General features: G+C 38.7%; 2 protein-coding genes across 8 annotated transcripts in view; one reads left to right on the forward strand and one right to left on the reverse strand.

Moving 5' to 3' along the window:
* mcf2l2 (MCF.2 cell line derived transforming sequence-like 2) overlaps window positions 1–27,967 on the reverse strand; it is a 203,842-nt gene that overhangs the window by 86,319 nt on the left and 89,556 nt on the right. The gene's annotated exons all lie outside the window — the stretch shown is intronic.
* b3gnt5a (UDP-GlcNAc:betaGal beta-1,3-N-acetylglucosaminyltransferase 5a) lies at window positions 5,270–27,885 on the forward strand. Of its 3 annotated transcripts, none has more exons than XM_041792058.1 (2): window positions 5,270–5,563; window positions 25,371–27,885. In XM_041792058.1, the coding sequence occupies exon 2, from the start codon at window positions 25,932–25,934 to the stop codon at window positions 27,120–27,122; it is 1,191 nt and encodes a 396-aa protein (XP_041647992.1). In that variant the 5' UTR covers window positions 5,270–5,563; window positions 25,371–25,931; the 3' UTR covers window positions 27,123–27,885. The 3 variants fall into 3 exon arrangements, with proteins under 3 accessions (XP_041647992.1, XP_041647994.1, XP_041647993.1); XM_041792060.1 differs by lacking the exon at window positions 5,270–5,563 and adding an exon at window positions 21,844–22,721; XM_041792059.1 differs by lacking the exon at window positions 5,270–5,563 and adding an exon at window positions 22,733–22,888.

The following is a 27,967-nucleotide window of genomic DNA, read 5'->3' on the forward strand; positions in this document are numbered from 1 at the left end:
CTGTCTCCCAATGGCACTGCAAAACAGAAACTCACTCTTTACTGTGGAAATAAATAGGAATTAATAGTGCTCTTTCCTTTTTCCAGTCATGTCCATTATGAGCCAACAGGACACACAACATTCATGTTCAGCTTTCATGGGTTGCTTAATCAATATTGTTAGAATCCTCCCACAGAGGAGGAAAAGTTTCAGCAGAACTTCTCCAAAGCTTAGCTCAGGGCAACACTAAAAGCTATAGGAGGAATTGTCATGAAATGTGGTGCTGTATATATAGATCACCAACAGTTATGGGGTAGGTTTGAACGTGTTACACTCGTAGCCTGAGGGCAGAGATGACGAGCACCACACATATCTGGAATGTCATTTCTTTCCAGCTCCATAGCATTCATAAACATTTCAACATGATGAGTAATTATTAGAGTTCAAAGAGCGTCTCCAAAAACAGCTAACACTTTATGCAACTTCTATTTTTAATTTGCAGGATTACTCGCAAAAATCTAAAACAAACTATTATGTATGAGATTTGCCGGAACCTTAAGGCGGGTTTATCACGCAGAAGCAGGCAGCTACCCCTGACTCACTGACCGTTAAAGTTCATCAAGCTCTGGGCTCACTGTCTGGCAGTGAGTTTGTTAATAAATAACAGATTTGTTTGAACAGGGGTGTCAAACTCAAGGCCTAGGGCCCAAATCTGGCCCCTGGTACAGTTATATCAGGCCTAGCCAGAAAAAATCATATTTTTATTATAACTGGCCCACCAGTGTGAAGTCTGCAGATTTCCTCAAAAATGGTATTTTAAAATGTCCTAATTAAGTCAAAAACTTAAAAAGTAAAGATAGAACTAATTAGGTAAAAGGTCAGGCATGTGGGAAAAGAAATTAATTTTTGTTTATGCTTCATATTTTCAATTTTTCATCTCACAATTATGATTTTAACTTTCTATCATATTGTGGCCTTGTAAATTCAAATTTTGAAATTATCACTCATATTTCGACTTTTTAGACTGATGATTCTGTATTTTATTTCATATTTTGACCATTTACATTCACAGGTTGAAATTTTAACCCATATTTTGACTTTTAGAACTCTTTATTTCAAATTTCATCACATATTTTGCTCTTTAAAACTGATTATTTTGACTTGAATATCATAGTTTGATCTTCAAAACTCACGATTTCGTATTTATTGATCTATTTTGACTGTTTACACTCATGATTTTGTATTTATTGATCTATTTTGACTGTTTAAACTCATGATTTTGTATTTATTGACCTATTTTGACTGTTTAAACTCATGATTTTGGATATATTGATCTATTTTGACTGTTTAAACTCATGATTTTGTATTTATTGATCTATTTTGACTGTTTAAACTTAGGATTTTGTACTTATTGTCATATTTTGACCATTTAAACACATGATTTTATATTCTATCTCATATTCTGTCCTTACAAAATCATGGTTTTGTATTTCATTTCATATGTTGACCTAAAAAAACTGATGATTTTGTATTCTATTTAATATTTTGACCTTTTAAACTGATTACTTTGTATTTTATCTCATATTTTGACCAGTAAAACTCACAATTTTGTATTTATTTTCATCTCTTACTCTAACCTTTTAACCTCAAGATTTGTACTTTCTATTTCTATTTGCATTATTTGACTTTTAATTTTGTGTTTTGACCTTTAGAACTAATAACGATTTTGCACCTTTAAACTCATCATTTTGAATTCTTAAAACTCAAACCCCCCCAGATCTCCTTTCTCTCCCTCTCAGTCTTCATGGTGATGTAGGACTTTGTCTGACAATTTACAAAGGTAAAATGCCTCAAAGTTGAGGATTTGAGGATCCTGCTCAGGGATCTACGTTGTACAACAAAAATATCAAACATGCCAAAAATCCTTCCAACTAGTCCAGAGCAGCTGGTTGGGCCATAGTCAGTCAGTATTCCCATCCTCCTGTACACGACAAACGATGCACGATCAGACTGAAGCCAGAACAACTTCAGTGTGATGAAATTCCCACCCTGCTTTACTCCTCCATGCTGGTAATAGTCCCCTCATTACTTTGGTTCTTTGTGAGTGTAACCTGCCACAGTCTATTCACGACTTTATCCCCATTTCTGGATCATAATAGCGCTGAACCATGCTGCTGCTATGAGAAATCACTACTATCAGTTCTACATTCTCTACTTTTGGATTAAAGAGCATTATGGCAGAAAGGCAGGAGCTGTTAACCACAGTTATAGTGCCCACTAGTGGTGGGTTGGTTTGTTACAGTTTAGGCAGAGCATTTGACTGGGGTGAGTTGTTACAGTTAAACATTTGAATAAAATAATTACTGTTATCAACTTGCAAATCTGGTGTTGCTGACTGAAGGACCTGGCTTTACTCATTTGGTTGGCTAATTGCATGCATCCCTTGCTACGCAGTTCAAAAAGCAAAGATTAGAGTTGCTTTTTAAGCAAACTTCCTCTGAGGCATTTGTTATATCCATAACATAAACCCAGCCTGAACAATAAGCACACAAATTTGAGCTTTGTGTATTCAAAAGGCATTCAAAACCACACAGAGATGTGCCAAAGAGCATCAGATGCTCTCATTTATGATATCACACACAGAGGAAATGGAAGACACGTTAGTCTGTGTCTGGACTCCCCAGGTGTCTCTCGTTGCCACACATTCACACAGCTTGTAGTGTAACCGAAGCGCTTATCTGTAACCTCGTTATGAGTAAGAATGCGCTTAAGTACAGGGGCTGTGTTGTATGCTCATCGCCTGGCTGTGAACAAACTCACAGCATATGTGCTGGTGCTGATTTGTACAATTTTACACACATGCTTTTGCACACAGACACGGACTTATCCTCCACCTAAGCGCTTATTGAGTTTATTGCACATGATGTGTGTGTGTCAGCTGATGCAATTCATGAATACATGCATTCTACATATTGCCAAGAATTACTCAACACCAAATGAACGTTCTGTTCCAACAAAAATAGTTCCAAGTAAAAGCATAGTTACTTGAAACACACACATTTCACAGCATAAGGGTCTTCTTAACTATACATACAGATACCAGGCTTTGCCACTGGACTTCAGTTGTCTGCAGAGAGGCCTTAAACTCTGAGACTAAATGATAAACTTCTATGATCTGACACTGTATGCACATATGCCATTATACAGGACCAAAACAGCAGAGAGATAACATGCACCACTTTGTCCACAAACTGAGTGTTCCTCACAGGAATTTTTTAAAAGTCTGCTAAAGGCCAACTTAGAATACATGCTTTATTTTTCTCTTCCATGATGGCACCATATCAGACGAGACAACAACAATCTGGTCCAGTGTTGGCTGACTTTATGGGCCAACGGGTCAAGGATTGTCAATCATAGCTACAACAGAAGCACTCTTTGTGATGCTAGCTGTCTTTAGCTCTGAAAAACAGAACACAACATAGCTACATTTCCATTACCCTTAAAATTCTAAATACTGCAATAAAAAACTGGTACTGGAAACACGTGAATTTCGAAAAAAACTCTCTAATATCGCTTTTTTTTTTTTAAGGATGGTGGGGCCACTTTCATATACCTCATCTTATGATATTGAAGTCAGAAAATCCAGTCTAATTTAGATTAAGATGTGCTTAAATGGCTAATAGCGAGTCATTTCAAGGATTTTAAGAAGGCCTATTAAATTTCAGCTGAGCCCTGGTTGGCCCTGTGCTATCACTGGATCTGCAGAATGAGAATGACGCTCCATGTACCAGAGAATTTACAGTATCGTCTCATTTTAAGTCCTGAAAAAAGCACATAAATAAATTGTCCTGTCAAAATGTTTGTTTACAGAATTAGCACAGCACCACTGCCTAGTGCTCAAGCTAAAATATACACTAATTCAAATAAATCCATACTGTCGTCACACAACACATTTTTTTCTGTGTTTTCTTTTTGACAGACGAGTGCAGTTTTGTGTTGCCGTCCCGGGTGAGCCCCCAAGGTCACAAAAAATTATGCACGTCATTCATTAAGAAAACAGGCAAATAGTCAAGCATGAGCTTCATGTTCAACTGTGGGCCATTTTTCACTTCTGTTATACAATTTGCTGTGGGCCAATTAAAAATAGGCCAAGGGGCGCATTTGGCCCCCAAGCCAAAGTTTGACCATGTTTTTTTTTTTTTTTCCCAAAGTTTGGGCACTCCTGGTCTGGAGCAAAGGGAACTACAGTTTTCATTGTGTACCCATCATCCTTTCCGCTCCTCTCCACTAGGATCAGCTGAGAGGAATCTCAGGAGAGCCACATCCATTAAGCCACATCCATTTCCTGAGAGGGGCGGAGTCATGGGCGGAGTTAGACTGCAGAGGTAACATACAAAGCTGCAGACACAGAAACAGCTTGTTCTGAGCAGCAGACTTCACAGGCACGTTTTAGGGACCCCTGAGACCGATACAGACTTTTCTTAAAAGGGCAAAATATGTCCCCTTCAACCCCTAAATGCCTTTTGTATCTTATTTGATGAACACTTTTATGAGAACTCTATCTAATTAAAATGATCAGTAAATTACTTAAAAATATTTTTAATACAGGCAGATAAATTATAAAAAAAAGCCCTAAAGTGGATTATCAGTTGCCAAAAGCACCTTAATGTATCAAATGTGATACAAAAAATATATAATTTTATGGCATTTTTCTTTTTTTTTTGGATTTGGGTAGAAGGTTAAATAAATATTTCAGTTACAAAAAATTAGAATTGTCTGCGTATTATTTGGTTTAACAGGCTTTAAGGGGTTAAAAATGACTTTCAATTTAGAAATGAGTACCCTCTGGAAAAAACATCTTGAAAGAATTCCTTCAACTTTAACCACTGAATCCCATTCTTAACCCCCCCAATTCAGAAAAGCTGCATTCCCTCAAAACCACCTCAAGATTCTTCTATAAACTGTATTTTCTCCCCTTGAAAACAATGTTTATTCTGAATAATAGATGAATGATCCATTTGAGTGTAGATGGTAGTAAACAATTTGTTGTCTGTTTCCTGTTCAGATTAAAAGTTAAACTTTTCTTGAGGTTTTAGTCCCAGTTGCAGGCAATTAGTGATTAGCCATAATATCCATCCATTACCCTCGTAATGAGCACTGTGGTTTTTTTGTTTGTCCTGCCCATCTCAAACTGAAATTCTTCCCATGAAAAACTGACACCGCATAGTCGTTCCTCCCCTTTTAAAAGACGCACCCACCCACCCCACTTATACACAGTGTCCCTCTGACACACATGCTTACACTCGGGTTGAGGACAATAAAAGCAGACATGTGAGGCTCTGCTTTGTTGCCAAACTAGACTACTGTATACTACCAGGGGGAAAATGCGGGAAAAAAGAAGAGGAGAGGAAAATCTTAGTGGCAGACAGTGGATATGAAGGGAGAAAAAGAGAAGTATCTGGAAAGAGTGAGGAAGAGGTGTCCCATGCAGACAGATAGCAGGAGGGAGTAAGTTTACAGGAGCTGAGCAGAGCAGAGCAGAAGGATGTATCTCTACCTCACACATGGACTCAAAAGCAGCCCGGTAAGTCACAAGAACAGTGTGTATGTGTGGGTTTGTGTGCTTGAAGGGTGTTACTCTAAATTGAGTTTCTATTACCTCCCAGTGTTCAAGGCTAAAGGTGTCAGCTTGCAGTAGCAGACTGACAGAGTTAGAGACGTGAAAGAGGAGGAAAGAAAAAAAACAAGCTGGATGTGTCAAGGTGATGAAGTCAAACAAGTCAACAGTCCCAGAACTGAAAGCACTTTTTCAGCAGGGAAGGCTGGGGAGCCAGATCCAGAGTTTACCGTAGGGTTCCAGTGAGGCGGAGGGGATGAATCAGGCTTATAGGCTGAGCAGGATAGCTTAGCATGGGAACAGAGAGTAAACAGGATGTTAAAACTAACAGCCCTTATGTTTACCTTTAGGCGGGTTTTAGCTCTATTTCAATTTATGAGTCACTATTATTTTAGCAAATAATGAAATGACAGACTCTTACCCTTTTATACTACTCATCAAAGTTTTAAGCCCTGCTCTTTCTGTTTTTTAATTTCCTATCATGATGATAACCTGTTGCAGGATAACATAATTAAGCATGAGCTGTGCCACCAGTTGTGTTTTCTTTCAGCATGGCTTCTGCTGCCACTGTCCCAACTTTTGGGACAGTGGCAGCAGGGAGCTGTATGTATGATGAGGTATTGATGTGATTATCTTTGGTGTTCTTACTTAATTTTCAGATGACTAAATTTTGTCTTGGCTTTAAATTTCTTAGTTTTAACTTTTAAAAAGTAAAATCTTTAATAGCACATAGTTTAATGAAATCATTTTATCTAAAGCAGAGTTGGAAAAAAAAATTCATGACTATTTTACCCAAGTACAAGTCCGGTTACTCTAGTTAAAATGTACTGACATAGAAAGTGAAAGTACCTGTCTATAAATCTACACAAGTAAAAGTTAAAACTATTTAAATTAAAGATTACTTTAAGTACTGAGGAGTTGTACAGTAAAATACAATCTTTTTTATTGAAAAGAAGAAGAGAATAGATCACTAACCAGGTTGTTCAGGTAAAGTCATACCTCTATAATAACATAATATACGTAGCAAAATTGTCTGTTTGAATTTAACTCCTATAGATTTAAACTTAATACTTTAAAATGCCTATAGTGGACCATACTAAAGTTAAACTAAACTTTAGAGAGGCAACATGTTTTACAAAATGCAGGGCTGCAGTAGCTCTTGAAAATGTGACAATGTGCAATGTGGGTCTCCACTGTCAAGAACAATTCAGAAAGTCAAGCTCATAATGTACACTGATGAAGAAAATCATCTATGCGTCTCTTTGGAACGTGGTTAAGTCGCAGAAGGGAACTCGAAATAACCTCACTCATGGTCTCACTGAAGACCCTCATCAGTGTACAACAGTCAACATCCAAACACAACTAAATACGTATGAAACGCATCTAAACACTCTGCCCAAGGGCATGATGGGAACTACCCAAATATCTCCCCAGATTTTAAATTACACGGATCAGGGCTAAATTGACTCTTTACTGCAGGGGGGTCACACTCAGTCACAGTAGTGAGTAGTTCACATTGATGATGATGTTGATTTAGAGACTTAAAATGCTTAAAATCTGGGGTAAAAAAAGTCCAACTTAGTTAATAAGGTCAAAACAAGAAATAAAAAGTGAAATAATGTTTTTAACAGGCAAACATATGGGGTAAAAGTTGGGGTAAAATCATGAGATAAAAAGTCAAAATATGTGATAAAATACAAAACCATTATTTTAAATTTTCAAAATCTGAGAAAAATTATTAGTTTCAAAGGTCAAAACATGAAATCTTGTTTTTAAAAAGGCAAATTTATGAGAAAGAGAGTCCAAACCATGAGTTTTAAAGGTCAAAATATGAGATTAACTTCAAATCAAGAGTTTTGAAGGTCAAAGTATACATTAAAATTTTAAACTGTGAATCTAGATAGTCAAAATATGAAATAAAAAGTAAAAAATCCTTTCTTTAAGTCACAATTGTGAGATGCAAAATTGAAAATTTTATATATTTTCCCACATTCCTTACCTTTTATGTAATTATTTTTACTCTTCACTCAGTTTTTACTAACCTAACAAGGCTAATCTAAATCATCAAGGTTTAGTTTACATTTTGATACTAGAGGAAATTTGCAGCCCTCACACTAGTGGGTCACTTGCAACAAAATATAAAACGAGGAGAGAGAGGCCAGATTTGCCCCCCAAGCCATAAGTTTGACACCCCTGTTTCACAGAGTTGAGCTACAACTGATGGATCAACACTGACAACTACAACACTGAAGACCATTTCACTCAGGATGGAGTAAAAATTACTCTTGGGAGTTAAAATTGACCCTTAAATGTTTAACCCTTAGATATGAACACTCCAGTTTTTGCTGTGTGAATCTGCAGCTGACTGGAGATTTGATGTGGAATCATTCTATCACTACGTGCTACTGTGTAGGCAACAGAGGGGGAAAAAGTAAAAGAGTATTGTACAAGTAAAAGAACAGTCACTCTGGTTAAAACTTACTGAAGTAGAAGTAAAAGTACTGTAAAAGTACTGATTTCAAAATGTGTTTAAAAACGGTATAACTACCCCCCCCCCAAAAGATCTACTCCATAACATTAATTTGAGTAAACGTATTTAGTTACTTTACACCCCTGATCTAAAGTGCTGAGTGCAAATCGTAGCTTTTTAATATTAAACAAGCAACAGCATAAACAACATTTTCTGAAACTACCAGGATATGCGTAAAAAAGTCTGCTTTTCTGAGATGCAATTGCAAGAAACTTTTATGACTTAACCTGCAGCAAAACTAAAAACTGTCTACTAAACTGGCGTGTAAGTAGATGTCCCACACTGCTCAACTGTGTTCATGCAGGCCAGAGCCAACAGTTGGGTCACACTGATAAGAACTAAGTAGGAGGAAATTTATGTCAGATAAGGTTTAAAAGGAAAAACTGACCCGTTCAAGAATCTGACGACCATGTTTGTTCGTGTTTATCTGAAAAAGTAAATAGCACCGACTGTGGAGTGATCAGATTAAATGCCTCTCTCTGTCACTAACGGGGTGTTGGTCTGAAGCTACAGTGAGAAGTCGCTATGGTCCCTGTGTCACAGTTATGCCTGCTGATGTGGAGTGAAACTAGTTTTTGGGCATGTCTGTAATCTGAAGAGTGGTCAGCAAGCCAAAAAACAACAAAAGCACCACCTAGCACAACTTCTGGGACTGATAACAACCTTTCCCAACTTCATTCATCCCAGCTAGGTTTGATTGATCAACTGCTTTTTTTAACCACCTAAAAATGTGAAATAGACCTATCTGGACAGCTTACAAACATGTTAAAAGTTTATTTCCAAACTCTCTTGGATCACTCACAATTCTCAGGCCCAAAGCACCAAAGCATATGTAGACAGGAGATGCTGCAATCAAACTTCTGTTGAGGGCATATTTCGCTGTAGTACTTTACAGTTTGACTTGGATTTGGGCTTTCTGATGCATAAATTAGTTTCAAACTGTCATTAAAAACAAAGTCATTGTTGACACTTGTTCAAAGGCTTCTAGTAATATTGCTAAAAATCTATTTTCACTGCACGGCTTATGCTCATTATTAAAAGTCAGTGTATTCATACAGCAGTGTGCAAACTCAGACTGCACTGCCTGTTTGCTCATATTTTCCCTGCCTACTTCTCCTTTAAATGTCTTTTTAATCCCACATAAATGTGTGTTTACTTAAAGACAGCATATCCTCCATCCATTATTTGATATTAAATCAATATCAAACCATATTTCCACTGAGCTGGTCATTAGAGCGCCATTGTGGTAACTTGTCAGAAAAGATTGTACAGCAGCAGCTGTTTGGTAACACCTGATATTTGCTATGACATTTGATATGAACTGACACACTGAGGCTTCTGCCAACAATGGCATCCTTTTTTTAACTTTGCAGGAGGTATCATTATCTGACAAAACTGGAATGGCTTCATTCACTGATGAAAAAGTCAAATAAAGTCAGCCTGAGCCGCTCTAAAAATCACTTTATGAAAACTTGGGCCTTATTTTTGTTCTTATTAGCATTAATTCTGTCCACTTTAGTCCCACTCTTCTCCCATATATTTACTGTTTAATCTGAGAATATGGGTGTAATGATACAGTTGGCATTCAGATGATTTGACAGGCTGTGCAAAAATAGTAGTGAGGTTTTCATCCACCAGCTTGTATGCAAATTTAAATTTTGCCTATTCAAAACGTTTCAAAAAACCCCTGGAATTGTGCAAAAAAGAAACGCAGGAAATATGCCATTCCATCAAAGGAACGTGCAACGTTTTGCAAGACAGCTTGGCTGCAGACATCTATAAAGGCATGCACGTTGTAGCATGAATCTAAATACGAGGATGCAACAAGCATTATGCTATAAAGCAGGAAGCTGTGGTGGAGGAGACTAACCTTTGCCAGCAGCAGCAGCATGGTGCATCAGCACTGATGCAAGCAGGGGTTACTGAGAAGTAGATCATATTTAAATACACTATTGTGTTTAAAGAGAGAGCTGTGATTGGCTGTGGGAGCTGGGAAGCGAAAAGCACAGCTGGAATCTTGGGATTTTAGAACAGGTTTTCTCTATCAACATGTGAAATTCATCCACTAAAATGAAACGCTGGTTTTTTGTTACTTTCCCCTCATGGATTTCAGTTTTTGATGAAAAGACACTTCGATTAAAAAAGATAGCAGGGCAGAGCACAACGCATGGTAGGATCACCTGGCGCTGCTCAAAGAGAACTTAAACAGTCCGGGATCGCGTCTTGAACATTGTCACTTGGGCATGTTCAGCAGGGTCATAGATTACAGATTAAGAAATATTAACAATAATAGGATTATGGATGTCAAAGTGTGCATGAGTTCAAGGATGTCCAAGTGTGCATGTCCTTATGATGCCTGCAGCCAGGTCCCTCTTACTTTTATAGTGTAAACACTAGGGCCACTTTATTAGGTACACCTGTTCAGTTTCCTGTTAACACAAATAGCTAACCGGCCAGTCAACTCAATACATTTAGGCATGTAGATGCGATCAAGGCCACTTGCTGAAGTTCAACACGAGTATCAATAAGGGGATTTAAGAGACTTTGAATGTGGCATGGTTGTCGGTGCCAGACGAACTGGTCTAAGTATTTCAGAAACTGCTGAGCTACTGGGATTTTCACACACAACCATCTCTAGGGTTTATAGAGAATGGTTCAAAAAAGAAAATATCCAATGGTTGTGTGGACGAATGCCTTGATGTCAAAGGAGAATGAGCAGACTGGTTCGAGATAATAGAAAGGCAACAGTAACTCAAATGAACACTGGTTACAACCAAGGTATGCAGAATACTCTGAACCCACGACACGTCAAACCTTGAAGCAGATGGGCTACAGCAGCAGAAGAACACACTGGGTGCAAGGCCGGGGGCAACTGCCCAGGGACCCTAGACCCACAGGGGGCCCAGAGCAGTAAGTGCATAACCATCACAACCTTCCAAACTGCATAAAAAAGATTGCCTTGCTTTACATTAGCCTGTCCATGAGTGTCACTATAGTTTCAACACAGTAGCACTGTGAGCTAACGTATCCTTCCTCATTGGTCAGGTGGCATGGGGTGGGGAGGATAGCTCAGTTAGCGATAGCCTCATTACCAATCAGTGAGATAGCTAATGTTAGCTCTGTTGCTAACATTATTAGTGACCTGGGCAGAGGAAATTCCCAAGCAGCTTGCATCGCCAGCTAAGCACCTGCAACTCCCACTGCTGAGACTGCTGAGGTGAGCGATCTGTTGCCCGACACTACAACCAGCCTCTGCATCGGCACCTCACTGCAAACACTGTCCAGAGATCCTGCACTTCGGGGACAGAGCAACTTCAGGATGAGGCAATTGAACATGGGCCCTGCAGCTTTTCAGAACCGAGCAGCCAAATATCCTGCATCAGTGAGGGAGTCGGGATGTGCATCCGCTCTTTAACAAACAAGGTGTTTCTTTTCCACCTTTAAAACAACCAAGTCGTGCCTAGGGAATGGCTACTTTGATCGCCATTGACTTTAACAGTTCAGAGTATTGTTATGCATGCAAACTCCTGTTGTCTATGTCTTAATCTGGCTCTGACCGGGTGCCGCTCCTGTCAGCTAAGAACAGGAAACTGAGGCAACAATTCACACAGGCTCACCAAAACTGGACATTAAAAAATTGGATAAACGATGCCAGATTTGATGAGTCTTGATTTCAGCTGCAACATTTAGATGGTAGGGTCCATCCAAAGCATGGATCCATCATGTCTTGTATCAACAGTTCAGGCTGCTGGTGGTGGTGTAATGGTGTGGGGGATATTTTCTTGTCACATTTTGGGCCCCTTAGCACCAACTGAGCATCATTTCAACACCACAGCCTACCTGAGTATTGTTGCTGCCTCCCTTTTGGTGCTCATAAGGTTCCCTGTGATTTGCATACACGACATGCCTGTTTCCAGCTGCTTGCCTAACTGCTTTTGTGTCTTTTCCCATTTGTAAATGCTGTGGTGGTGTCAGACATGCTCCCACAATCCGCAATAATTTTGATGAACACAGTGTTGTAAAAGGTTACTCAAACCTTCAAAATAAAACTTAAAAGAGTTTACATGAGTCTCTGTATTCGTCATCAAACCTCAAATTTCTTTCTCTCCTCTATGAATTTATTCTCTGGTTTCTAGAATTTTAGTCATTTAGAAAAGTTCAGATAAAAATCCCAATCTGCCGGGAAAAACATGCTTCCACAACCTAAATAACAGAAATTCCACATGCCTGAAATATTACAACTCAGTGACCAATACCACCCAGAATAGAGCACCAAACTCTGCTAGACTGTGAATACTGCAGCAGCATGCGGAGTCACTTGAGGATTTTAAATTTAGCTTGGTCGATAGCATGTAATCTGTTCAGTCTGCCTCAAACCACAGTGGAAAGTTACACATTTGTTTGTAATTAAAGCGTCTCATTTGTGAGAGAAGCAGAGGTTGTAAGGTATACTACATGAGAGAAAAAAAGGCCATTTCTTGAACTCTCTAGCTTCTGGATCCTTGTTCAGAATGCAGGTCCAACCCTTTTCATTGAAATGCAGTAAGCTGAACTCATCTGCATTGTCTGCTGAAGTGTCGGGAAAACACGTGTTGGTGCGGTAATTTGGCCTTTTGGAGCATAAAACAGAGCTTGGTGTCAAATACCAACGCCTGAGCCGTAATGTAGATGAATGTGTGCAATTCAAGATCACGTTCTCACTCTTCAGAATCACACCTCAGCTCATGAGAAAGAGTGTCAAATTCTAAGCTGTCCCACTTTAATTATTCCAAGTCTCACAAGTTTGGAGGCTTTTGTTGTCTTCATGGCCAGCTGAAAGTAAAAGTAAGTAAGGGCCATGGAAATTTACTCCCTTAAAATGACCATCCGTATATTATTGATCATTTGCTTTGCATCTGAGGAGTTATCCGAGGATTTGTGTCAAGGAGGCCATGGCCTTTGCCTATCTGCCTCACAGCCTGCATGCTGTTGTAAGATAACATTGCAATCTGCTCTCCAGGCAGTCTCACGCCCCAGCATTACCAGCCAACAACTACTGCAGTTATCAAAGTGTTGTGAGCTTTTGAAATTAATGTTATAACTCAAAATAAAAGTCATAAATCAGGTAATATAAGCACAATATGAAAAAGAAAACTCATTTAGTCCACATTAAAGTGAATGCTTTAGAACAGTGATACTCAACGCGTGGCTCTCGACCAACATTAGGCTCTTTTGTGATGATTTGTGGCTCTTTTATGTCTTAATATGAAATATTATTCCCCCAGAAAACCTTTAAAAAGTGACATGCCCTCAGGAATGATCCATTGTAAGTCACTTCAATCAATTTGTGTCCCACATTTGTAGTTGGCTTTTAAAGTCAAATTAAATTTCAACCTTTATTTTTTTGTCTGTGTATTTTCCTTGCCCCATTTGCATTTTTTTACCTCCTTTTTGGCATGTTTAATCCATTTTTAATGCTTTTAACCCATTTTGCCACTTCTTTTTGTCACTGTTGTCCTGCATTTTGCTATTTGAATTTTTTTGCCCCTTCTATGCCCACTCAATGCTACCATTTTGACATTTTGCCTCTCTTTGTTGCTTTTAGCCAATTTTTCACACATTTCTGCTGATTTTGCCCATTTTAGTCACTTTTCACTCATTTTTCCCCATGTTTTTGCTGCTTTTTGACCACATTTGCCACCTACAACAAATTTTTTGTCACTTCTGACCCATTTTTGCCACTTTTCAATTGTCTCCCCATTTTTACCAATTTTCACCCAGTTTGTTGCGCCTTTTGACCCCTTAGCCCATTTTGTGGTGTTTTTCAATGTTTTGGCTCTTTGGTTGCATATGTGTCCTTATGTCTGTTAACATGCAGCCTGTGAAGTATAATTCCAGTTTTAAGTGTCATCTGTTGAACTGCTGGTCTACCAAGATAAAGTGTCTGTCAGTGTCTTCGAGTGTGCAACTCCACTGCCCATTACATTGAAAAGATGTACAGATTAATCCCATTATTTCTGCAGTTAATGGTGATTAATCACACCCATTTTATCATATATTAAAATTCCACTATTTTGCACTCAGAATACAGACTAGCTTTCACAGTTGGACCAAAGGTCATAACATAAACTTATAACATAAAAATGAATTTGTTATGATCTGAAAGGAAATTACAGGACAGTAAAAAGGTTGGTTTGACAACACAAAGTTCAGGTAACTTCTGACTCGTCCACTGAGCTGTCTGTGAGTTTTTCTAAGTGAAATGAGATATTAAGGAGCAGTGGTGGGCTTATTTTACATCAGGGAGAGGATAATGTGCAGTGTTTGAATTATACAGTGGCTTTCAGGGGAGAGCCCCATTTTCCGATGCGTTCTGAGTAACATGCACCCCACACACAGCGGCGCTAAGATCAGAGTTTACAGACATTCTACCACTTCTGCAGCAGGGAGTTCATGCTGTCAGTAACCTGCTGTGGTTATCAGTAACCACTGAGAAGTTCAGTTCTGTAATTCTGGGCCTTTTGTCAGTGCAGCGCTGCCAGGCACGCAAAAACCTACGCAGGAATAGGCGCAGAATTTTGTTGATTTGTGTGGAGACAGATGGTTGGAAATTTGAATTTGAATTAAATCTAGATAGATAGATAGATAGATAGATAGATAGATAGATAGATAGATAGATAGATACTTTATTAATCCTGAGAGGAATTCAAGTCAACATGACCAAAAATGTAATGAACATGTAAACAAACAGCACTGATATATTTACTGTTGGTTTTATATTTCAGGAAACTTTATATGCATAACGTAAAATAATAACCTACATGTCGACCGCTTCTTAAAGCTTCCTTGAAACATCTCAGCTCCCCTTAGCTCCATCGTTACTCAAGCTGACATGGTTTGAATAAAGTGTGTTGAAAAGCAGCAATAAAGCATGAGATTTACTGCAATAAAAGTGCAAAAATAAAAGTAAGTGCACCAGACAAAGCCCCCCCCTCCGAGAATTTCGGTGCCCACCCTCAGGTAGCCTGGACCCCAGGTTGGGAACCAATGACATACCATTCAAAGAGAGCGGACATCTTTTACTGTGAACGATCATTCTGATTTTCTCTGTAGGGTCGGGGAACAGATTTAGATCTTAATGCACTAGAGACCTTTTTCTTGTTAGGATTTCCTGAAATAAGCAAAGTGGTCTACTTAAAAATTTCTTGATAAGATAATCAAAAGCAGTGGTTCTCAATTGGTTGTGTCACGGGACCCACCATCAACTCCTCAAGGAGAACTGTGACCCAAATTTTAGAGTTTTTTTTGGTCAATCTGATGTATTTATAAAAAACTAATAGAGCTTGGGCCTAAAACAGTACAAAAAGTGTGAAAAACAATGAAACAGGACAAAACATGCATATTTTATAGAGTCTTATAGACAATTTTGCCCAATTTTTCCCCCCAGGCACATGTCTGTGACCCACTGAAAAGGACTTAGCGACTTTCTTTAGGATCCTGACCCACTGATCTAAAGCAACACATGAAGGTCTACTCAATTTAAAACTAGTGTATTTACACATAATTCACACTTTTTTGATACAGTACATGAATCTTAAAATAAAATTTAAAAAAAAAGTCTATGCAACATAATAACAGATTCTGCTGTAGGTTGGTCCGTAGGGACTTGGTTGGGAAGTGTAAGGTCACCAGATCAAATCCTATGAAGGACATAGTTCACTATCCTTACTGAGAAGGGGGAGGGTGCTCTGAAGAAAGGCACCAAACCCTTAACTACACTTTCGTGTGCAGCCCCATCACTCCAACATCTCTCCATCACGACTAGTCCCATTCATACACAATCACACACCGGTGACAAAGCAGCCCACAACGCTGACATGTGACAGTAAAAGCTGGGGATCAAACCCCCGCCTCTTGGTTGAGACGAAACCACTGCACCACAGTCGCCCAATCAGATTGAAACAAGAGTGAAATTTTGGAATTACACTTGGGGCTTAATGTTGTCTTCTTAAAGTACTGTCAATACCCAACTGTAAAGATTTAGCATTTCAGTGGTCATGGCTTTAAACACCCATCTTTAAATATGCAGTGATAATGATGAGTGTATGCTGCTACATTTTCTTCTAAATGATTTAACTCACTTACAGTAATAACATAACATATGTGCATCTGAATACCACAGAGGAGCAAAGCATGTTCTAAAAACTGTGTCAATGGCCTAGAATGGGGTCTGACCTCACATTAGAAAAACGGCAAGAGTGAGTCGTCTGCTCAGACCTTTTTGTTTGAGCTTTGAGAGGACCGTAGTAGAGAAAATTTGATAAACACTTCTCAATTCACAAAAACATATTTTATAGCCCTATTTATATTTTCATTACAAGGAGTAAAAGAAAGAAAATGTCTAATTACAACAAAGTCATTGTTGTTTTGCATTGGCTTCTTGTGGGTGGTTTCTCTACGTGTAGAACATTCAGCTGCTCACATATCAAATGCACGGATCTCTTCCTGACATATACAAAGCCCTGACACTGTATCCCCTCATGGCATGTATAGTCACAAGACCCATGGGTGTCAAAACTCGGCCGCATGTTGTCAGAGCTCGCCATTGTTGGCTGACCCTGGTGTTCTGTCAAAATATGCTGCTGTGGAAATATGTGTTCAGCCTATTGTGCTGCAACATTGCACAGACATCAGCAGCTTCTCTGCTCAGGGGCTCTGTCAGGCTAAAGCCCCTCTATTATAGCTCTATGTGCTGGCTCGGCATTTACATTCACATTACCCTGCACATAGTTAAAGACAGTTAGCCAAAATAGTTGACATGCTCCATATGCCTTTAGTGATTTTGCTGTTAAGGGCTCAGTCGATTTCTGTCTATGGCCTTGCCAGTATTGATGACAAAAGTGCCTCGCACCTGACTGATGTGGGGATAAGCCTTTAAAATGACTGATCAGTGCTGTTTTTATATACAATATTTAATCCCATAAAGCTTGTTACTTACTAAGCTGCTCCCATGGTTTTTGTGTTTACAAGATAACTGAGGTAACTTGGAAATTGTTTTTTATCCTTACATGAATGCTGGCAGCTCTACACTTTAGCAGCAGAATTAGCTTCACTGGCTGACAAATAAGACTGCAGAGTTCAAGTGCATTAGCAATGTACAAGTTCTGTCTGAACTTGGTTGCAAACTGCAAACAAAGTGCAATGACAATTTTTGCAAATTTGGACTAAGCATTATGATGAGCTGATAATAGCAGCAACAACCTCAATATACAGCCAGTATAAAAATAACAGAAGTGAAACTGGCAACTGCAACATAAGGTTCTTTTGGGCAGATGCAACTATTTTTTTTCTAGAAATGCACCAATTGTGGAAATTAGAGCCAAAGAAATACAGGTTCTTAAAATACAGTATAGCCATGATGCTTTTTCAGTACTTCTTTTGATTTAAACTACCACTATACCGCCATTTTCTCCAACAGGTGACTTCTTCTGCCTGGTGAAAAATATTTTTGTCTGTCTCCTATGCCATCGTTTAATTGATTGGATACAACAGACAAACATCAGCTGCTGACAATGGTTCAGGCCACATTATTTACCAATGACCAGTGATACTGATGTTGATGTTGAACAAATGCATCAGTGCATCCCTAATCTTCACACAAAGAAAATTAAAGTGCGAGAAAAAGTCATCATCTAACATTCCTGAGGGATGCAATCAAGATCTGGAATTACAGTGGTAATTTATGGCTACTTTAATACTATCTGGGCTGGTGCAATGCATCAGTTGTTCTAAAGGTATCCTATATTACATTACCTGGCTACCTTTGAACTTGACAGAGAAACTTGAGATGGGTCTGGCTGCAGACCCTGCATTGCTGATGGACACTCTCACTAACTGTTCATCTGAGATGCCGTATATCTCAAATTAAACTTTATTCATAAACTAAGTCAGGCAGTGGCATTCATGAAATAAAGACACTGCAAACGGATGAAGAAACATTCAGAATTAAAACAGAGAAAAAGGTCGACCTAATCCAGAATTTAATTATGTATAGACCCATTTTAGAAGTAGTTACATGAACAGTGGCTCTCTTTAGCTTGGTTAGCATTAGGCTAACATAGCTACAATGTTACTACATAAGCCAATGGAACTAAATTAGCTTTAGCAACATGAGCTTTAGCAAATGTAGCTAAAGCTTACGTAGCAGACAATGTATCTATGTAGCTTACATGGCTGCTTTGTGAGCTTAGCTTTAGCTATGTAGCTCTGATAGCTACATAGTTCTGTGTAGCCATATAGCTATGTGTGGCTATATGTTTCCAAAGAACTTCATTAATATGCATTGCCTTGCTCTGAGGTTGACTCTCACTCTGCACAGAGCTTTGTAGCTATCGGAGCTATGTAGCTAAAGCTTTGCTCACAAAGAAGCTATATAAGCTACTCAGATGCAGTGTCTATGTAGCTTCATAGGCTTTAGCTACATTTGCTAAAGCTCACATTGCTAAAGCTAATTTAGTTGCATCAGCTTATGCAGTAACATTAATTGCATAGCTAATGTAGCTATGTTAACTTAAAGCTAACCGTGCTAAAGTGAGCCACCGTTCGGGTAACTTTTTCTAAAATGGATCTATACATAATTTAATCCTTGAAACTCCTTAAAATAAACTTTAATCAAATACTTCTTTCTTCTACTTGGGTAGATTTGTAGACCAGAACATTTAAAGTTACTTTAGTAAGTTTTAACCAGAGTAACTGTACTTTTATCTGAGTAAAATAGCTTGTCCTTTTCCACCTCTGCATTTAGGTTGTGCAAACTAGAACAGGAACTGAAAAGTCCTGAATCAGAACTGTTGAAATAATGCCCTGACAATTAATGTTAAGTTTTATATTGTTGGTGTGAGCATTTGCCCAATCTCCACACTGCTCCTTTCACTTTTCATGTCTTCTGTGTAGAATTTTGGCAACTAAATCTTGACTAAATGTGAAAAATAAAACGGGTTAAAACAACAACAAAAAAATCTAAAAGGGTGTTAATATGAACTCCCAGTCCTAGTAGGAAATCATATCATCCATAGAGTCAAGGGACCACCTTGTTACCTTGTCTTTTGACAAAATATGGTCCATTCTCCAAATAAAAAAATGCTTATGCAAGCACATTAAGACAGGATATCTGAGTTTTTCCCTGTTCAGACAGATTTACTTGCAGCATCAACAGAGAGAGGAAGTTTGAAGTTTGAAAGCTGTCGACTCAGCCTAAATCCTCACCACCAGTGTAGGTTATGATTAAACACTACAGTTAATGATTTGAAAATAAGCCTGTCAAAAAGTAAATTGTTTCTTCTGTCATTACTGAATCGTCATCAGGACTAGAAAGCTGGGATCTGAATTAAACAGAGTCCTGTGAAGTTAACTGACAGAGAAGGAAAGGACGGTTAGATGTGACTCAAAGGAAATGGAGAAGATACTGGAGGTAAAATGTCCCACATCAGCAGAGTTTCCCAGCACATGCATCCGCCAAGAAGGCAAACAGGACGCACTGTAGTGACACTATGTGGACAGTCACAGGATCCACAGCTGAGAAAAGGATACACTCTAAAACAGAGGTGTCAAACTCAACTCAAACTCAAAATTGGGAGTGTAAAAGGTCAAAATATGATATAAAAAGTTAAATTATGAATTTAAAATGTCAAAATATGAGAAAAAATTGAAATCATGTGTTAAAATATGGGATTAAAAAGCCAAAGTAAGGAGTTGAAAAGGTCAAAATATGACTTAAAATTTAAAATTGGGAATTTAAAAGACAAAAATGTGACATATAAAGTCAAAATAATGAGTTGAAAAGGTCAAAGCGTGAACATGATTTTATCGTTCTTGAGCTTAACGTGAGATGTGTAGGTCTTATATAGTGTATATTTGACAGACAATCTAACCATTCATGGATTTCTAAAATAGCAGAAAAATAAAAGGTGTTCACTTATATGACCCTCTACTACTGTTCAGACTATTCAAAGTACTTTACTAAATAAACACCCTTTGGCAGAGGCTTCTATGCAAAACTGCCTATCTGCTTAAGATAATCTATACAAATCTACACTTGCATTCACAGACTGCTGTGCCTGAGGGAGCAGTTTTTTCGCTCACTATCTTGCCCCAGGACGCTTTAACAAGTAGACTGTTGGATCAAACTTTAAACCCTGCTTCATTAATGAGACCAAAATGTAGATAACTTCTAACTCCTCAACAACAAGCACCTCGTGTCTGAATGGGCATCTGTGCTGAGTGCATGCGTGCAACTTATCAGCTGCTGGGAGAATGAATAACGTCTGGCAGTTAACAGTTTCCTCATTTTCTTCTACAATTTAACAGAGAAGCATCAGCACATCAGTTTTATCTTTTAGCATACCGGGTCACCCAACTCTCCTCAATAGACCTGTACTGGATCATGTTAAAGGAGTATTTCTATAGCAGCTAAATGATGAGAATTAAACGTGATCTCTTCTAAAATAAGATTAGTTTAAACTGATACGAGTTGAAGGTATTTTGTGTATATTAGACAGATTATGCAGTCCTACAAGCAACACATCACATGTCATAAAAAATATCATTTGGAGCCCGAAGGAATATGATAAATTCCTTTTAGTAAACATAATATTGAAATAACTTTAAAGAAATGAATCATGAGGGCAACTGTGTGACCACTCAAGAGCTACAGAGTTACTCTGAACTGAGCCTTTGGCCACCTTTAAAGCTAAACATTTACGTAAATGTGTATTGAGAAGTGTTGTTGATCAATCTGGATCAGAATCTCAACATTTGAGAATGAAGTATTTAAATACTACTGATAGGAACATGCAAAGTGACTGCCATTTGCATGTTGTCAAATGGTTACAGGCATTAAATTTGTCTATCGGTGGATCTGGAGGCATGTAACATGTGTCGCCAGAGCTCAACAGTGCCGTCCCACTTTTTCAGCGGCTGTGGTTTCAGACACATTCAAATCCTCCATAGGAAAAAGAAAACAACTGTTCATGTTTGTTTGCAGAAGTTCATGCGTAACAGTCAACTCAGAGACTTTTGTTGTGACACTCTGGGACTGTGGGTAGACTGGGGAAAATGTATGAACTTCTGACTTCTACAGGACAATATTGTTTTACACTCTGGTAGCTTGTTGTAAATCAACTTTGAATGGTAATGACATGACTAATTATCTGCAATTACAAACAGTGACAAATTCGGATTATTACCACTGCAAGAACATTTCTAGGATTACTGATCTAATGTCCCAAGCAGGACCTTGAAAAACTTGTTCATGCACTTCAGCTGAGTTAACTACTGTAACAGTATCTTCACTGGTTTGCCTAAAATGTCAATCAGAAAGCCGCAGCTGATTCAAAGCGCTGCTGCACGAGTCCTCACTAAGACTAAGAGAATGGATCATCATCACTCTTATCTGAGATCTGTCTCCCTGCCTCTATGAGAAGAGACTTTAAAAAGCTCCTGTTAGCTTATAAAGCACTGAATGATTTAGGCCCAAAATACATCAGAGATCCTCTTACAGTATGAACCATCCAGACTGCTCTAGACATCTGGTGCAGGTGTGCTCTGTGTCACCAAAGTCTGAACCAAACATGGGGAAGCATCTGGAACAAACTCTCAGAAAACACATGTTCATATTCAAATAAAGCAACCATTCACAAAAAAAAAAAAAAAAAAAAAAAAATGCAAAAGCAAGAAAATAAACTCCAAGATGCGCAAAAATCCACTTGCATATCATGTAGAATATAATGCGTTTTGATCAGATATCTCAATGAAAATAAATTTTAAGTTTTTTTCTACAATTGGAAAAAAAAATAGAAACAGGGAGTTCCTTTTAAAGTGTGGGTACAAAGGATAATGTTGTGTTTTCTTGAAATTAGAATTAATAGGGTTTAAATCACAGTAACACAGCCACATGAAATTTCAATCCAAACATTCTTCCTTTGTACATCCCCAGATGTGGAATGTGTTACAAATTTGATTCAGTCAGTAAATTTGCTTTTTTTCTTCTGAAGTCTGCAACAGAAATGTCAAACGCACTTTCAGCAAATAAAAGCCAAAAAGATTTAAAACGCTCTTTATATCTACAAGTACAAGTATTAGGCTATAAGTATAATTTTACACAATAGTAACGGATTACGTACTATAGTTTGAAATATCACCAAAAAGATAAACAAAAGAAGCAATGCTGCATCAATAATACATCTAAATAGGCTTTTAAATCAAGCAAGAAAATCAAGTGAAACTTAGATAGGCCAGCCAAGCATGTTCTACTAGGATTTGATGACAGTAAGCTACATCATGAGTGACTAAACACGACAACAAAAGTGACATTTAACTCGTGCCAACACCCCGCATTGGTCTTTCACACCACTGCACCCTGAGGGAAGGACGAGACGTAAAGAGTTTACCTGCGCGCTGATGTGACGTGGTGACGCAAACGCCTTTAGCGGTGAATCCAGCAGACACACGGTTAAGGTTAGAGAAAGGCTACTGCTGTCTGTAACCATGACCAGGCCACCGTAAATCAACCCCAGACTCCTTTTTTATCCCTGTTAAACCGATGTCAACATACCTTCGGTGAGTCTGTCACACCTTGGATTTTTCTTTGTCTTGCTGTGGGAGTTTTTCTGCCGGGCGAGTTGCTCCTGTTTAGCCTGGTACTCGACTGATGTCGCCGGTATGCTGAAGGAGTGGTTTCCAACAGCTGATGGACTCTTCTTCAAAGTTATTTGTTTCCGTTAAAAGTAAGGACCGACCTCTTTACCGGTTTAATTCTCATGTTTTTATTAAGTGGCTGGACAATATCGACTTTTAAGACGTCTACCGATCTATTTTCAAATGAAATAAGACAATATTATTTAATGTTGATTCGGGAAAAAGATGCCAGGGTAAATGCTCGGTAGACTCTTCACACTTCTAACAGAAATATTCTCACCGAACACCAGATAGCCCTAATGTATTTATAATGTATTTTCTCATAGGGGATATATTGTTTAATTTTGATGGCATTTAACCTCCTGACACCCGAGCTTTCTTTTAATGAAATTACTTATAATATCTGTGTAAACTTGAAAAAATATTTTTAAAATTTCTTCAGTCCCAAAATGTGCCAGTGAAACTTCACTATAAAGCCTAAACTTTAAAAAAAAAAATCCATATAAATTCCTTGAAACACTCCCCAAATTCAAGGTGAAATGAAATGCTCCAAAATATTTAAAAATATATCAAATTTCCATAAAAATACTTGAAGATTTTTGAGAAAATTCCCTAATATGTTAGTTGTTTGTATTTTTACTAGGGCTGACAGAAATTTAAAGTTTTTATGTCAGGCAAAAATGACTACAATGATGGAAATAAAAATACAAGTATAATCATAATCGGGGGCCATGTAAGCCAAAAATCGGGGGGGCTAAGTTAGAGTGGGGGTCTAGAGGGTGTGTTGTGGGAAAAAAGGAAGAATGAAGCAATTTTTATACATTTTGAAATGTATGTACTACACAGCAAAAACTAGGGGGTTGAATTCTCAGTGTCAAACATTTCAGTGTTGATTTTAACACTCAAAGTGTTATTTTAACTCCATTCAGAGTAAATGGTCTTCAGTGTTGGAGTTATATGACAGTGTTAAATCAACCAGTGTTATTCCAACACTGTATAGAGTCAGCTGATCCAAGCACTTCAAGTACTATCAACACTACTCAGTGCTCACCAGTGTAAATTTTTGACACCATACAGTGTTGCAGTAACACTGGTTCAGTGTAAAAAAAAAGTAACACTTTGAAAAGTGTTAAATTAACACTCAAAAGAGTGCACACATATACACACTTTTCTAGTGTTAGATTTAACACTCTCAGTGTTAATCTAATACTGGCGATTTTGCTGTGTAGGGTACGAGGGCTGAAGGATTTTGGAAAATAATCTAATTGCGATTATGACACAAATTTCAGGTCAAAGAAATACTGCACCTCTGCGATTTGAAAATTGCAGCAGGCCATATTGCAATTTAATCTAATTTTCAATTAATTGCCCAGCCCTAGTATGTACTCAATGGCATTAGGGGTTTTGTTTTTTCAAAGAAATTTCTATTTCTGTCTCCCTGATATTTCTGTCTCTACAGATAGTCAAAGGATTGCTAAGGTTTTCAGAAAACCTGAGTAAAATAATGCAAAATCTCTTCTAATTATTCCTACTTTTTCAAGCTTTGACTTTTGGAATCAGTTCCACCTGATCACTTACCAAAGTCAAACTGACATCTGACACAGCAGCCTGTCAAGTTCTGTTTAAATCAACAGATGTTTTTTTTTTTTTTGTTAAAATCATCATGATTTGGGGGCGCAGATGGCCTAGTGGTTTAAGGCACGCCCCATGTCCGTGGGCGGCCCGTGGCCTTTTCCCGCGTGTCTCTCCCCACTCTCTTGTCTCTGTTTTGACTTCCACTGTTCTCCTCTATCAAAATAAAGGCACAAAAAGCCTAGAATAAATCTTAAAAACAAAAAAAAAATCATCATCATTAGGCCTTCATGTTTACCTGCCTCCTTCAGATCTGCACCTTTACCTCCCTGATGACATCATCATTACTCCCTCCTCTGATTGGTCTGAGCAAGTCTGTGCAAGTAAAAAATGCACTTGCACAGTAATAAAGAACAGTTTCGAAGCACCGACTTCACAGGATCACATTAGAGCACAAATTTAATCAACAATATGATATTTAAACATGTTATTCTGTTATGGGGCATCCTGCTGGGGAATTTTACCCCTGCAATAGGCAGATTATTTGGTTGTCATGTTACTAATTTAGTAAAAAAATATCTGTGAAGAGCTTTGCTTGAATCACATTTTTGTCAAGTAAGACACACAAGTGTTTTCATCCTTGCTTTTTGAAGTTCTTTCAGACAAGGATATTTTATTCATCCTTACCAGGAAGTATCTCATAACTATCCTTTTCCTCTGATTTAGTGTTAAAGAAAATTATCTGTAGTCATGTGACTGCCTTTAGGATTCACTCTGCTCTGAACTGGGGGCTTAATACGCCTGAATTGAATGGGCATGATGCTCCTGATTATAATATTTAAAGACCTAACAGCACTCTGAATTTATGTGGCACATGCCATCTATAAATCTGCTGCCTAGATTGTTAGCATTCTTTGAATGCACTAATAATTATTAGTGTTAGCTGTTCTCTCTAATGTGTTGTCTACAAGGCTCTAATCTTGTTCTCCTTTTTCTCAGGTTCCTGTTTCACACTGAAAAAAGGAAGAACAAAGGAGGTGGAGGAGCAGAGCAAAGCTAACCAGGAGTTTTAAGGATCAGGAGACCAAAGTGCATGATGATTTTTTTTTTTCTGAAAGAGGTACGCTGAACCTTAACCTGGGATTTTGGGAGTCCTATCACTATGAGGAAGTGGAGCCTTTGCCTAACACAGTGGAGGAAGATCAGCGACGGTGCACCCAGACTGCTGGAGAGCCTGACAAAAGCCTACTGGACTTGACAACATCAAAAAGAAAAACCAGTTTGGTGGACAGGAGGGTGGGGAAGGAAAGGGGATACTGTGAGGTGAGACAGACGACAGACGGCAAAGCAGATGAGATATTAAGGAAGATGATTGGATAGATGAAAGGAGTGCTACAGGCAGATGTTAGAGTCAAATAAGGGGTGAAGTTTGAAAGTGAATGGAGGCAGAGATGAAATAAGAGGCTCTAGCATCAGAAGAAGTAGAGCCAGGCTGAGATCTAGCAGAAGGAATACATTCTGTCAGAATTTAGAAATCGGCAGAAATAACCGATAATCACAATGTTTATGAACTTCCGCCGAATCCACAAGTGCCAGTGTGTGCAGCTCCTCACCACCGGCCTGGTCCTGTGTGTTGTGATGGTTTGCTGGGAGGAGCTGGATCACCATGTTGTCAGCCACATGAGGTCCTACACCTACCGCTACTTGGTTAACAGCTATGATTTTCTCAATTCTTCCTTCGCAATCACCACCAATGATCAAAGAAGAAAGAGTGGTGCTAACAGTGTGGGCGAGTTACTGAACTACCCATACCTGCTCAACCATCCTGATAAATGTGGAGCCACTAGTGGACATGGGATGGATGATGTGCTCTTGCTTTTGTTTGTGAAATCATCTCCAGAGAACTTTGAGCGGCGCCAGGCCATCAGGGACACATGGGGAAACGAGAGCTTTGTTTGGTCAGAGATGAGGGAAAGAGTGAGGGTGGTGTTCGCTCTTGGGGTGCACCCGGATGCGGATCAGAGATCTAGGGTGCAGAGTGCAATGAAGCAGGAGGATGAGACCTACGGCGACCTGATCCAGCAAGACTTTTTGGACACTTTCCACAACCTGACTACCAAATTGATCATGCAGTTCCACTGGGGCAACAAGTACTGCTCTCAGGCACGCTTCTTCATGTCCGCCGATGATGACATCTTCGTCCACATGCCCAACTTAGTGAAGTATCTGCGGCAGGTTTTGAATAGTCAATCAGGGGCTAAAGACCTCTGGGTGGGGCATGTGCACAAAGGAGCTCCTCCAATTAGGCGTAAAGAAAGCAAGTATCACGTCCCGTATGACCTCTACCCCTGGCCCTCCTACCCAGACTACACTGCAGGAGCTGGGTACGTGGTTTCAGGGGATGTAGCCGCAAAGATCTACCAGGCAACCCTGGTGCTAAACTCCTCCATGTACATCGACGACGTCTTCATGGGGATTTGTGCCAAGGCCATGGGGGTCTCTCCCCAAGAGCATGTGTTCTTCTCAGGGGAGGGTAAGGCGCCTTACCACCCTTGCATCTATGATCATATGATCACATCCCACGGTCACGCCACGGACGTTCGATCTCTTTGGCGTGAGGCGACAAATCCTGCAGTGTACAGCCACTCCAGAGGATTTATGGGTAATTTGTATTGTACAGCAGTGAAAGTGGTGCTTCTTTGTCTGCCATATTACCACAACACTTACTCCTGTATGGCTGCTTTTACATAAGTGGGCTTAAAAAAACAAAGGGAGTAATGAGAGCTTCACAAAAGGCAGAACCTTACACAAACAGTCTGCCACTTGTTTTTGCTCATGTTATATTTCACTATTTCCTGACTGCATTTGCTTTTTTGTAATAAAGATCAAAGCTGTTCAGACAAGCAAACAGAGCCACTTTCCATTATTTTTGTTGTGACTGAGCTAAAAAAAATCATATACAAGTAAACTGATTTAACACCGTCTCAAGAGGATGTATAGACTTCAGAAAATCTTATGAATTCTGGCATCACAAGAAAACTGTCAAATTAATTTCATGCTAAGCCTGTATGTCACTTTTTGTGCTAAATGCAGCTCTATATATCACACTGATGTACTTGTGAGAAGTAGTCACACATATATTCATATACAGTCATGTGCATACGTTTAAGGCATGTAGAGCTCTAAGGAATTATCACGGGGCCCAGTGTGACACAACCTGAGGCTGGAGAGGGGAGAGAGGGTGGCCAGAGTCAAGCTTGACACGTCGACACACATCTGTCGCTCGGATAGGATGAAATGTAAAATTTTGAATCCTAAGGTCAATATTTAGGATTAAAAGTCAAAGTTAGGAGTTGAAAAGCTCAAAATATGAGAAGAAAAAACAAAATAATGAGTTAAAAAGGTGACAATATAAGATAAAGTGTAAAATCAAGAGTGTTAAAGGTCAAAATATAAGATAAAACTCTAAATCAGGAATTTTAAATTTCAAGTTATGAGGAAAAAAAATAGAATTATGAGTTTTAAAGGTCAAGAGATAAGAAAAATTTCATATTTTCAATCAAAAATGTCGATATGTGTGATTTAAAGTCAGAGTT

This window comes from Cheilinus undulatus, linkage group 7 (assembly GCF_018320785.1).
Source record: "Cheilinus undulatus linkage group 7, ASM1832078v1, whole genome shotgun sequence".
Lineage (NCBI taxonomy): Eukaryota > Metazoa > Chordata > Actinopteri > Labriformes > Labridae > Cheilinus > Cheilinus undulatus.